Source organism: Mesoplodon bidens, assembly GCF_964165515.1.
Source record: "Mesoplodon bidens genome assembly, chromosome: 1".
Lineage (NCBI taxonomy): Eukaryota > Metazoa > Chordata > Mammalia > Artiodactyla > Ziphiidae > Mesoplodon > Mesoplodon bidens.
In genome coordinates, this window is record NC_138176.1 from 145,977,839 (window position 1) to 145,992,631 (window position 14,793).

The following is a 14,793-nucleotide window of genomic DNA, read 5'->3' on the forward strand; positions in this document are numbered from 1 at the left end:
AATGAAAATAACTAATGAAGATAAGGAAACTCTTTTCTGATAGAATAGTCAGTGATGACTATCTTTATTAAGGAGAAAATTAATTCTACAGTTAAGTTTTAGGAATGTAAATCTTCAAGAGGAATTCAGCTGAATTTAGTGGACCACAGATGAATTTCAAAAAAATTAAGTAAGTAAACCATAAAACTCCTAGAAGAAAACATAGGCAGTAAGCTCCTTGACTTCAGTCTTGGCAATGATTTTTTTGGATTTGACACCAAAAGCAAAGACAACAAAAGCGAAAATAAACAAGTGAGACTACATCGAACTAAAAGGCTTCTGCATAACAAAGGAAACCATGAACAAAATGGAAAGACAACCTACCAAATGGGAGAAATATTTGCAAATCATGTATCTGATAAGGGGTTAATATCCAGAATATATATAAAGAACACATACAATTCAGTAGCAAAAGAAAAAAATCTTGATAAAAAATGAGCAGAGGATCTAAATAGACATTTTTCCGAAGAAGACATACAAATGGTCAACAGGGAACATAAAAAAGTGCTCAACATCACCAATCATCAGGGAAATGCAACTCAAAACCACGAGATGCCACCTCACACCTGTTAGAATGGGTATTGTCAAAAAGGTAAGAAATAATAGGCATTGGTGAGGATGTGGAGAAGAAGGAACCCTTGTGCACTGCTGGTGGGAATGTAAATTGGTGCAGCCACTGTGGAAAACAGTATGGAGGTTCCTCAAAAATTAAAAGTAGACCTATGATATGATCCTGCAATTCCACTTCTGGGTATTTATTTGAAGAAAACAAAAACACTAATGATGCTCATTGCATCATTATTTACAATAGATATGGAAACAACCTAAGCATTCATCAGTGGATAAATGGATAAAGAAAATGTGGTATACAAACCAAACAAAAACAAACACGTAGATGCAGAGAACAGAGTAGCGGCTACCAGAGAAGAAGGGTGTGGAGGGTGAAATCGGTAAAGGGGATCAACTGTATGGTGACAGATGGAAAATAAATTTTTGGTGGTGAGCGTGTTGTAGAAATATACACATGAAACTTACATAATGATAAATGTTACCTCAATAAGAAAAAAAAGAAAAGAAAATGTGTGTGTGTGTGTGTGTATACACACACAGTGGAATGTTATTCTGCCATAAAGAAGGAAATCTTGCCATTTGCAGCAACATGGATGGACCTGGAGGGTGTTATGAGCAGTGAAATAAGTCAGACAGAGAAAGACAAATAGGATATATGATATCATTTATATGTGGAATCTAAAAAACAAAACAAACAAAATCCAAACTTACAGGGCTTCCCTGGTGGTGCAGTGGTTAAGAATCCGCCTGCCAATGCAGGAGACACAGGTTTGAGCCCTGGTCTGGGAAGATCCCACATGCCACTGAGTAATGAAGCCCGTGCCCCACAACTACTGAACCCGCGTGCCTAGAGCCCATGCTCCGCAACAAGAGAAGCCACCGCAATGAGAAGCCCACACACCACAATGAAGAGTAGCCCCCGCTTGCCGCAACTAGAGAAAGCCTGCGCACAGCAACAAAGACCCAAAACAGCCAAAAAATTTTTTAAAAAATTTAAAAGACAAGTTCATCATAGGAAATCTCTAAATGACAAAAAAAAAATCATGTATGAGCATTGTTACTATTTAGTGTGTATATTTCCTTTTAGGCCTTTTTCTATGTACATAAAATTGAAATTATTCTTAATATACTCGGGTCCTATTTTTATTTTTCCACTAAAAAATTAGTCTTAAGCATTTCTAAAGTTGGCAAAACTAATTCTTGATCATAACATATTTTTGTATCAATAATGAAAAGTAAAGGACGTCTCCCACCCCAATCCCAACCTTTAACAGTAACAACTTAAAGTGATAGGTATGTATTCTTAGGTTTTTCTTTATCATAAGCATTTTGTCATCTTATTAAGTATTCTGCCAAAAATGATTCCAAAGACTGCATTATGGTCTGTCTATCTTACAAATACGCGATACTTTGTTTAACCATTTACCTAATTTTTTGCAAATTTTTTTATACTAGAGCAATGCCGTTTCCTTAGATTGCATTCCTACAAGTGAAATGACTGGGTCAAAAGGTATGAACATTTTCCACTCTTGATACCTACTAGAAAAGTATCCTCCAGAGAGGAGGCCCCATTTCACACTCCCATAAGCAACATATCAGCATGCCTATCTCACAAACCTAGTTCTGATGAAGATTAATATTACTCCACTTAACTGTTTTTGGATAAGCACATTATTACACTGTATTGTAATTATTTGTATGGGCTTCTTCTTTGTCAATTAACTAGAGTGTGAGTGTCTATGTCTTTTTTTTTTTGTCCCTGCCATGTGGTGTGCAGGACCTTAGTTCCCCAACCAGGGTTCGAACCCACACCCTTGGCAGTGAAAGCACGGAGTCCTCACCACTGGACCGCCCAAGTCTAGGTCTTTTTTATCTTTATACTTCTAGAGACAGCATCATACATAAACATTCACTTATCAACATATATTTATTGAATGCCTACTATGTGTCAGATGCCATTCTAGTTTCTGGAGATCCAGCTCTAATGGATGTTACATTCTAGTGGAGATAGACAATAAACAAGAATAAAATTATAGTATGCAGGTAATAAATGCTATAGTCAAAAACAAAGCAATGAAATATTAGAGGGGTAAGGAGAGAAATGGAGAGGGTTTGCTATTTTATAAAGGGTGGTGAGGAAAGAGCTCACTGATAAGGTGTCATTTAAACAGATATTTGAAGAAGTAAAGCAGCATGCTGTGCAGGTATGTGGCGGGAAGAGTGTTTCAGACAGTACAAAGCCTGTGGGTTGAGAGCATGCTTAGGATGTATGAAAAGCAGAAAGGAGGCCAGTCTGGCTGAAACAGTGAGGGAGAGAATAGTAGAAAATGGGGTCCAAGAGATAGTGGAGAAACTCATCATGGAGAACTTGTAAGCTTCCTCAGAACAGATGATGTTATTCTGTATGAGATGAGAAACCACAGGGAGGGCTTTGAGAAGAGAAGGGACATGATCTGACATGTTTTCAAAAAATCACAAGCTGCTGTGTTGAAATAGAATGTGTGAGCTATTAGGGGGAAATCACTTAAGAGGCTCTTTTGAAAATTCAAGCACGATATGATGATAGCTAACGTTAAGATAATAACTGAGATGAGGAGAAATGGATTCCAAATATATTTTGGAGGTAGAGCCAGTAGTTCTTGCTAAGGGGTTGAATGTCCATTGTATACGAAATGGAGAGGGTTTGCTATTTTATAAAGGGTGGTGAGGGACACTTTTTTAGGGTTTTCTTCCCTAATGTTCAGAATGTTGACTGTGTATTTGAATAAGAGATGAAGTTCAAACTATTTTGAAGATGAGAAATTTACTTGTTCAAAGTAACGCTAACTAGTTGGTAGCCTTAAGTTATAGCCCAATAACTAATTATATATCAATATATCTTTAGTACTGTCTGAAAGAACCTTTTGTGATAATGGAAATGGTCTATATCTGCATTGTACAACATGGTAGCCACTAACCACATGTAGCTATTGAACACATGAAAATGTGGCTAATGCACTGGGGAACTGAATTTTTTATTTTATTTAATTAATTTAAACATAAATAGTCACAAATGTCCACCATATGGTAAAGCACAGCACTATATTGTGTTACATCCTCTTGATACAATAATTTTCAGTGAACACAAAACTTTGAAAATTGGCTGCTTACTTTTTTTCTTTATCACATGATTTTAACTTTTTAAAAAATATTTATTTATTTGGCTGCACTGGGTCTTAGTTGTGGCACTTGGGATCTTCATTGTCACATGCAGGCTCTTAGTTTCGGCACTCAGGATCTAGTTCACTGACCAGGGATGGAACCCAGGCCCCCTGCATTGGGAGTGCAGAGTCTTAACCACTGGACCACCAGGGAAGTCCCACTGGCTGCATACTTTTTAAATTATAAGATTCATTAACGTTAAAGTATTTTACCATCTGTGTAGAAGAGGAAATATATACTATAAACTTGTATATATGTGTGTGTGTGCATATATACATCAAGTATCAATAAGGATACATCACAATACTTGTAACATTAGCTGCCTCTGGGAAGAGAATGGGTAACTAGGGGTCAGACTTGGGAAAGAGAATATTCCCTATATATCTGTTTTTTGGTTTGTTTTTTTTAATTTAATTTTTTTATACAGCAGTTTCTTATTAGTCATCCATTTTATACACATCAGTGTATACATGTCAATCCCAATCTCCCAATTCATCACACCACCACCACTCCCTGCTTCTTTCCCCCCTTGGTGTCCATACGTTTGTCCTCTACATCTGTGTCTCAATTTCTGTCTTGCAAACTGGTTCATCTGTACCATTTTTCTAGGTTCCACATATATGCATTAATATACGATCTTTGTTTTTCTCTTTCTGACTTACTTCACTCTGTATGACAGTCTCTAGATCCAACCACGTCTCAACAAATGACCCAATTTCGTTCCTTTTTATGGCTGAGTAATATTCCATTGTATATATGTACCACATCTTCTTTATCCATTCGTCCATTGATGGGCATTTAGGTTGCTTCCATGACCTGGCGATTGTAAATTGTGCTGCAATGAACACTGAGGTGCATGTGTCTTTTTGAACTATGGCTTTCTCTGGGTCTATGCCCAGTAGTGGGATTGCTGGATCTTACGGTAGTTTTATTTTTAGGTTTTTAAGGAACCTCCATACTGTTCTCCATAGTGGCTGTATCAATTTACATTCCCACCAACAGTGCAAGAGGGTTCCCTTTTCTCCACACCCTCTCCAGCATTTGTTGTTTGTAGATTTTCTGATGATGCCCATTCTAACTGGTATGAGGTGATACCTCATTGTAGTTTTGATTTGCATTTCTCTAATAATTAGTGATGTTGAGCAGCTTTTCATGTGCTTCTTGGCCATCTGTATGTCTTCTTTGGAGAAATGTCTATTTAGGTCTTCTGCCCATTTTTGGATTGGGTTGTTTGTTTTTTTAATATTGAGCTGCATGAGCTGTTTACATATTTTGGAGATTAATCCTTTGTTGATTCATTTGCAAATATTTTCTTCCATTTCAAGGGTTGTCTTTTCATCTTGTTTATGGTTTCCTTTGCTGTGCAATAGCTTTTAAGTTTCATGAGGTCCCATTTGGTTATTTTTGTTCTTTTTTCCATTACTCTAGGAGGTGGATCAAAAAAGATCTTGCTGTGATTTATGTCAAAGTGGGCTCTTCCTGTTTTCCTCTAAGAGTTTTATTGTGTCTGGTCTTACATTTAGGTCCCTAATCCATTTTGAGTTTATTTTTGTGTATGGTGTTAGGGAGTGTTCTAATTTCATTCTTTTACATGTAGCTGTCCAGTTTTCCCAGCACCACTTATTGAAAAGACTGTCTTTTCTCCATTGCATAGCCTTGCCTCCTTTGTCATAGATTAGTTGACCATAGGTGCGTGGGTTTATCTCTGGGCTTTCTATCTTCTTCCATTGATCTATGTTTCTGTTTTTCTGCCACCCTATATATCTGTTTGAACATTCTTAATTTTGGGTCATATGTTTTGTCTATTCAAATATAAGTTTAAATTTCTTTTTTAATTTTGGTTAATGCTAATTTCTATAACTTTCCCTAAATTTCTTTCCTGCATGGTTCAAATCAATGACTGGCAAGTGAACTAAATACAGTTTTCTGGATATGTCTCTAAGGTGGCCTTTAAGTAATGCTTGAAAATAAATCTCGAGATGACACACAATTCCTCAGCATCCACACATGTCAGTGTCCCAACCCCCACCCGACCCCACCAACTCCCCTGTTCCAGGCAGTTCAAGTTAGATCCAGCTAGTTGTTCTGTCTACTGAATATTAATTCATTTTCTCATTTTATACCGAAATGAAAATTTTGTCTCCACTTTCTATACAGTGTTAGTTTTCTTGGGCTCTTCTGCTTAGCAGAGTGACTTGTAGAGAACCAGACTATGTGAGTTCAAATCCTGACTCTGCCCCTTATCAGCTGAGTGTCCTCAGACACATAACTACTGTATCTCAGTTTCCTCATCTGCAAAAAAAAAATGAGTAATAATTCCCTCTTCACTGGCTCTTTGTAAGGATTAAATGGGTTAGAACAGGCATACCTTGTTTTATTGTGCTTTGCTTTATTGCCTTCACAGATACTGTGTTTCTTACAGATTGAGGGTTTGTGGCAACCCTGCACCGAGCAAGTCTATCAGCACCATTGTTCCAACAGCATTCACTCACTTTGTGTCTCTGTGTCATTTTGGTAATTTTTGCGTATCTCAGACTTTTTCATTATTATTATATTTGTTACTGTGATCTGCGATCAGTGATCTTTGAGGTTACTGTTTTAACTGTTTTGAGGCACGAGGCATGGTGTGCCCATGTAAGATGGCAAACAGTGGATAAATGTGTGTGTTCTGACTGCTCTAACCAGCCATTCCCCCATCTGACACCCCTCAGGCCTCCCTGTCTCCCGACACAACGGTATAGAAATTAGGCCAGTGAATAAGCCTACAATGGGCTCAAGCATTCAAGTGAAAGGAAGAGGTGCACATCTCTCACTTTAAATCAAAAGCTAGAAATGATTAAGCTTAGTGAGGAAGGTGTCTCAAAAGCCAAAACCGGACAAAAGCTAGGCCTCTTGTACTGAACAGCCAGGTTGTAGATGCAAAGGAAAAGCTCTTGAAGGAAATCAAAAGTGGTACTCCACTGAAAACATGAATGATAAGAAAGCAAAACGGTCTTATGGCTGATATGGAGAAAGTTGTAGTGGTCTGGTTAGAAGACAAACAAGCCACAACATTCCCTTAAGCCAAAGCTTAATCCAGAGCAAGGCCCTAACTCTCTTCAGTTCTGTGAAGGTTGAGAGAGGCGAGGCAGCTTCAGAAGAAGAGTCTGAAGTTAGCAGAGGCTGGTTCATGAGGTTTAAGGTAAGAAGCCGTTTCCACAACATAAACTGCAAGGTGAAGCAGCAAGTGCTGATGTAGAAGCTGCAGCAAGTTATCCAGAAGATCTAGCTCAGATAATAAATGAAGGTGGCTATATTAAGCAAGATGGCATGTAGGACTTTCATAGCTAGAGAGAAGTCAGTGCCTGGCTTTAAAGCTTCAAAGGAGGGGGCTTCCCTGGTGGCGCAGTGGTTGAGAGTCCGCCTGCCGATGCAGGGGACGCGGGTTCGTGCCCCGGTCCGGGAGGATCCCACGTGCCGCGGAGCGGCTGGGCCAGTGAGCCATGGCCGCTGAGCCTGCGCTCCGCAACGGGAGAGGCCACAACAGTGAGAGGCTCGTGTACCGCAAAAAAAAGAAAAAAAGAAAAAGAAAAAAGAAAGCTTCAAAGGAGGGACTTCCCTGGTGGTCCGGCAGGTAAGACTCCACGCTCCCAATGCAGGGGGCCCGGGTTCATGCCACAACAAACATCCCGCATGCCACAACTGAGACCCAGCGCAGCCAAAATAAATAATTTTTTTTTTTAAGCTACAAAGGACAGACTGACTCTTTTGTTAGAGGCTAATGCAAGGGCTAATGCAGCTGATGACTTTAAGTGGAAGCCAATGCCCATTCCAAAAGTCCTAGGGTCCTTAAAAGTTAGGCTCAATCTACTCTGCTTATGGTCTATAAATGGAAGAACAAAGCCCTAGATGACAGCATATCTGTTTACAAGATTAACTGAATATTTTTAAACCAACTGTTGAGACCCATGGCTCAAAAAAAAGGTTCCCTGCAAAATATTACTGCTTATTGACAATGCACCTAGTCACCCAAGAGCTCTGATGGAGATATATCACGAGATTAATGTTTTCATGCCGCTAATACAATATCCATTCTGCAGTCCATGAATCAAGGAGTAATTTCAATTTTCAAATCTTATTTAAGAAATACATTTCATAAAGCCACAGTGATTCCTCTGATGGATCTGGGTACAGTCAATTGAAAACCTTCTGGAAAGGATTCACCATTCTTGATACCATTAAGAACATGAGTGGTTTGGACTTCCCTGGTGGCGCAGTGGTTAAGAATCCGCCTGCCAACGCAGGGGTCACGGGTTTGAGCCCCGGCCCGGGAAGATCCCACATACCGCGGAGCAACTAAGCCCATGTGCCACAACTACTGAGCCTGCGTGCTGCAACTACTGAAGCCCGCATGCACCTAGAGCCCGTGCTCTGCAACGAGAAGCCACCACAATGAGAAGCCCGTGCACCGCAACGAAGAGTAGCTCCTGCTCGCCACAACTAGAGAAATCCACGTGCAGCAACAAAGACCCAACGCAGCCAAAAGTAAAGAAAATAAAAGAACATTAGTGGCTCACGGGACAAATTATCAATATTAACAGCACTCTGGAAGAAGTTGATTACAACCCTCGTAGATGACTTTGAGGGATTCAAGACTTCAATGGAGGAAGTCACTGCGGGTGTGGTGGAAACAGCAAGAAAACTAGAATCAAAGTGGAGCCTAAAGCTGTGACTGAATTGCTGCAGTCTCATGGTAAAACTTTAACAGATGAGAAGTTGCTTATGAGTGAGCAAAAAGTGGTTTCTCGAGATGGAATTGACTCCTGGTGAAGATGCTGTGAAGATTATTGAAATGACAACAAAGGCTTGAAAATACTATGTAATCTTAGTTGATAAAGCAGGGCTGGGCTTGAGAGGATTGACCCCAATTTTGAAAGTTCTGCTGTGGGTAAAATGCTATCAAATGGCATTGCACACTACAGAGAAACGTTCACGACAGGAAGTCACATGATGCGGTAAACTTCATTATCGTAAGAAATTGCCACAGCGACCCCAGCCTTCAAAAGCCACCAACATGGAGACAAGGCGCTCCACCAGCAAAGAGCCCCTCAAAAGGCCGATGGTTAGCATTTTTTAGCAATAAAGTACTTTTAAATTAAGGTATGTACATTGTGCTTTTAGGCATAATGCTATTACACACTTAATAGACTACATACAGTACTGTGTAAACATAACTTTTATATGCACTGGAAAACCAAAAAATTTGTGTGACTTGCTCTGTTTTGGTATTTGCTTTATTGCAGTGGTCTGGGACTGAGCCTGCAGTATTTCTGAGGAATGCTTGTACATATAAAATGGTACCTGGCATAAACAGTTCAAATTATCCTGTTGATAGCTATTATATACTTTTTTTTTTTTTTACTTTTAAGTCTATTTTAAAACCTCTACAAGCCCTTAAAGACACAGACACAATTCTGTATTTTGCTACACAAATTCTAAACTACAGTCCTTCTATTTTCAATACATTTTGATTTTGGGGTGGGAAATATGCCCTCTCAAAATACCAAATTACTTTGAATAATTACTTTGGTTTAGTTTCTTGTGAAAAAGAAAACACAGTTGCAATTCCTACAGGATTAGTACAGAATTCAACCTGGATCCCACTGCAGGCTGGCTCTAGGTTCTACCTTTTGGTGTTTTTAATTTTTGTATTTTTTCCCCTAAATATAATATATAGACACAGTCTCAAAAGAAATAATCCAACTAACATGTTTAAATAATCTTATTTTGTCAAAATGTAATCATATACTATTTGTCACTAAGGGATATAATTTTCTGAATTTGCACTTTACCAACTACATGACATCCTAATGGTATATTAATAATAGTTCTCTCTATACTTAAAGTGGATCATAAAACAATTATGAGTTTTTATATCTTGGTTTTGTAAAATGAGGACACCCACAAACTAACAAGCATACTCAAGGAATAATAAATTCTGTTCAAAAACAAAGGCATGATTTTTAAAGGTTAGCACATGAGGTAAAGAAGTGTTTAACAAACATTTATCAGCGGGGAAAATCCCAAACTAAGACGTGAACTGCTCTTATTTACATACAGCATTTATTAAGGAAAAATGCACCCTGATGGACCAGGAAAATCTTAACCTGCCACAGAAATCAGACAGATGAAATACAATGTAATAGAAACAAAAATTTTCTCTCTTCCATAAAACCAAGATTAGGGATGCTAGTAAACTTAAATGCAAATATAAAGGCTGCCAGACCAACCTTCTATATAAATGCCTTCCAAACTTCCATTTCAGAGACCAGGATGAGGGATTTACGGGGGAAAATCTTTGAATCAACATTTTATCTTCAATTCTTTGCTTCACTGACTTCTGACAGTTTGGCAAATTGGGGGTCATCACATTTAAAAGAAATGCCAAAGCCTGACAAATGCAATCTAAGAAAAATAGTATAAATTCCAAATGCCTGTGCAATTTTCTGTAGTTCCTAGCATTCTACCCCAAAGTTATCAGATTTAAAACTTAAGCCACTTCCTTTAGATGGTATAATTTTAGCAAAAACCACTATCCAAAGTACAGGATAATTAAGGTAACACTAAAATCATATACCCAAAATTCAAGTCTAATGCCCTTTTGTTGTTCTGGGTTATTTGGTGTGTAGGAGGATGTATGCAGATATTTTGTTTTCGAAAAAACCTGAAAATTTTCCAATCTGATTCTTAGTTTCCTCAGTATATGTTCAGGAATCTCCCTCTTTGGAACTGAATACTACTTACTGGCCACCAACATGGTCCACTTAAAAATAGATCTCCACCCCTCATCCCCCATCTGCCATGGTCTAAAAAATGTGCCAGCTTCCAGTTTGGGGCCTGTTACTTACAGCCAGAGCTGAAAACAAATATACTTCACCTTTGCTGGTTTCCAGATTTCAGCTTAATACAAACAGGAGTCATGGCCTTGACTGACCTCTTCTCTGTCCAACATTACTTTTGCAACTATTCTACTACAGAAGCTATTTTCCTTAAAAATATTAAGATTTATATGCTTAAATATTCAAACACTATGCATAAGGGTAAGACAAAGTAAGAAGTATTAATTTGGAAAAAAACAAAAAATAAGAAACCTGAACTAGATATTATCTTATTTTTAAAGAAAGGGGACCAAATTCCCTGGTTTCAAAATTCAAATTTGACTCGTTTAAAAGGAAGGAAAAAAAAAAAAAAAAGGGGGACCAGTGATGTCATACATTAAATTCCTAGATAGGCTGTACTTCTTTATGTCAAATTTCACTTAAACTTTAAGGTATCAGTGCAGAACAGAACTGCAGTGAAAGGACAGAAACATAAGTCTTCAATTTTTATTTAAGAATAGGTATGACTTCAATCAAAATAAGGTTAGAAAACCCAAAGAAATATCAGGAGTTGGCCTCTTTCAGGGAGTCCTTTAAAAAAATCTACCATTTGGAATAACTACTGCACATCAGCTTTTGAGTTTTTTTTTAAATGTCTAACTATGTGAAAATTTTTAGAGTAATTTTACTAGGAGGAAATTGGATATAATTTGGTACCTTCCCTCATGGCACACTGACATGGAATAAACAAAATGGCAGGTGGGAAAGGGGAAGGAGGAAGACACAGAAAGTATAATTATAAGGGGTAAAAAAGTTTTTTAAAAAGTAGGAGTGTATAATCTGAAACCATAAGAACAAATTGTGTGCGTGTATATACATATATATGTATAAAACAATTTCATATCTTAAAAAATAAAATTGGAATGTTATTTCACTTAAAATGTACAGCACACAAAATGTTTTGTAGTGGTAAAAAGTGTACACCAATGTAAATTTTCACAATTTTCCAGTAAGTAAGTTCTGAATCAAAAAATTACTATTACAAACCCTTTAACCAAATGTTTATTTTTTGTTTCCAGCATTATAACTTGCTATAATTCATAAACTTCAATCTAAGTAAGTTTTTATAGACAATGACCTAGGTCCTTAAGCACTCACTTATCCAGCAAAGAGATTATTCACCCAGCTACCACTCTTGCATGGACAATGCTCACTGGTACCTGAACAATTTAAAGTGCATATGAATTCTTTTGATGAATGGAGACACAGCTGTAGTTTTGCACTAAATTTTCAATTACTGAATTGCATGTTTTTTCATCTTGATACCTTATGATCACTAGAAAGCTACTTATCACATAATGTTATAATCATACATTATGCTAAATGTCCATTTGTAACTGCAACTCATGTTACAGACACACTACTGTCTATATTATACAAAAGTCATGGCCACAAGTTTCCGCATAAGAGGTTTACTTCTCTATCTCTCAAAGCAAGAACTATCCCACAGTTCAGATTTACACAAGTAGTGCCTCTTTTAAAATAAATTAAAAATAAAATGCTGTCCTGTCTGTGAAATTATAAATATTTCTAGTCCACTTTACATAATGTTAAAATGCTTATAAATGCATTATCTCCTAGTAAATACACATTATGGGACTGAAGCCAGTTAAAAAACAAAAACAAAAAATCAGTCAGCACACTGGCCCATGGAAATATCTAGGGCTATTTTATATTTCCTATCACTAGGAAAATTAAACTAAATAAGGGAAAAAAAGCAAAGAAGAGAAAAGAAATTTTACAAAATGGCAAGTAGCATGACCTAAAAGAGTGTACTGAAATCTCTTCCTTCCATTCAGTAACAACGCCCTTTCTGGAATGAACATTTATGGATAACTAGGTTAGGAAAGTGTTCCTCTTAGTGCTCAGGGCAAAAAACACAAGGTACGTTAAAATAATTTCTACATTCTAGAAGGAAAGACAGACTTTGAAATGGAGTGACTGTTTTAAAAACCGCAAACCAAGATTTAGCCAGAATGTTCAAGATTGACAGGTTTTGATGGAGTGAAATCTTCACTGGCAACAAAATTAAAAATCATAATCTTACAGATGCTGCTTATTTTTTACCAATGTGAAGGAAACATGATTGCAAGGTACAATACACACTGACAGCTAAAATGAAAAATTATGAACAATTTAGGTAACCAAAATGTTTCCTGCTGAAACATAAAAACATGATTTCCAAATTGATTCAACTTGTAATATGTCTCTTAGAAGAAGTTGTTTTAGTTCTGTGGACTGTTGAATTGCTCTTTACATAAATATTTCCTCCATCTTAAAAAAAAAAAAAAAAAAAAACGGCTTCTGAATGGCATTGACTCCTTCAGTGTGGGAAAGCAGTCTTGGCAAACGTGTTTCCAAGGCTCCCTCCAAGGTGATTCATTCCATCAAGTCTATAATATCTCCAGATCTACATGTCGAACTTCAGGATTTCGTTTCTGGAAGGAAAAAAAATCACCGCTACATTATTAATAGCAAAAGACAATTTTCTGTTTCCTTTTATTCCTTTTGATCACTAAAGCCAATGAAAACATTTGGTCAAACTATTTCATTGTAGCATACTAGCAAGAGAAATATTTACAGAGGGAAAAACATAAGATCAATAGATGAACAGACCAGTTATACACTCTAAAATATATAGTAAGTAGTCCAGCCTCCCTGAGTTTTGTCCATATGTTCATTAATACAATAATGGATTAAGAATCTAGTATGTGCCAAGCACTGCAAAGCACTGGAAATATGCTCATTTGTGATGAAAATCACTGCAAAGCAATAATAATAATCGAAAGACTAAATTGATATTAACTTATTATATATGTTCTAGTAACAATCCATATAGTCTTGATCTAAGCACTGTGCTAGAAAGTAGAGCTATGATTATTAAATAAGACTCTGCTCCTTACCCTGAGGGACTCAGTTTAGCCAGAGAGAAAAGTGTATGAATATCCTCTACGAGCAAAAGCATTATAGCTAATAGGGACTTCCCTGATGGTCCAGTAGTTAAGACTCCATGCTCCCACTGCAGGGGGCCTGGGTTCAACCCCTGGTCAGGGAACTAGATCCCACATGCATGCCACAACTAAGGAACCCATGAGCTGCAACTAAGGAGGCTGCCTGCCACAACTAAGACCTGGCACAGCCAAAAAAAAAAGCATTATCGCTAATAATAACCAGTTAACATATATTGAGCGGTTACTCTTGTGTCAAGTACTATGCTAATAATAAGGGGCTTCACGGGAAGTGTATGTTTTAAAATCCTCAAAATAACCCAATTATTTCCATTTTACATGAGAAAAATGAAGGTTAAAGAAATTAACTAACCTGTCCAAAGTCACACAGCTAGTAAGTGATGGAGCCAGGACAGATTCCAGGCCTGACTCCAGACCCCAAGGCTCCTATTTTAATGTACTAAATAACTCTGGAAACAAAAACATGAGATCTATTACTTTTGCTCATGAGATCCAGAAAGAATTCATGGAGGATATAGTATCTAAACAAGGTTTGAATACCGTGAATTTTCCAGATAGATGATGAAAAGGGACTAGACAAAAGAAATAGCATGAGCAAAGTCAAGAGAGCCTAGAAAGTATGCACTAGCAATATGGTATAGTTAGCACAGAAGCTGCAAAAAGCAATGAGGTTGGAAAGACAGGCAGAAGCCAGATTGTGAAAAATCTTAAGGAATTTCAGTAACGATGAAAAACATTTTTTAAAAAATATTTTTCTTTATTTATTTGGCTGCTCCAGGTCTTAGTTGCAGCACGTGGGATCTTTAGTTGCAGCGTGTGGGATCTAGTTCCCTGACCAGGGATCGAACCTGGGCCCCCTGCATTGGAAGCGCAGAGTCTTAGCCAATGGACCACCAGGGAAGTCCCTAAAAACATCTTTATTATATGCCTACACTGTACCAAGCACTGAAGTATACAACAATGAATAGGAAATAAACAGCAGTTGCCTCGAATGAACTTATCTCTAGTGAGGAAATACAGGTAAGTAAGCAGGCAATTGTAATAATCTGCTACTACAGAGCAAAGTAAAGATTTGAGGGGATTTTTCCCCTATGGAT

General features: G+C 37.5%; 1 protein-coding gene across 2 annotated transcripts in view; it reads right to left on the bottom strand.

The window, feature by feature from the left end:
* Positions 1-9,689: 9,689 nt before the first annotated feature.
* The window catches only part of SLC30A9 (solute carrier family 30 member 9), a 74,048-nt gene continuing 68,944 nt past the window's right edge, over positions 9,690-14,793 (bottom strand). For both annotated transcript variants that reach the window (XM_081250394.1, XM_081250393.1), the window contains one exon: positions 9,690-13,165. In XM_081250394.1, coding sequence (XP_081106520.1) covers positions 13,138-13,165 — 28 coding nt within the window. In that variant the 3' untranslated portion in view covers positions 9,690-13,137. The remainder of the gene's footprint in view (positions 13,166-14,793) is intronic.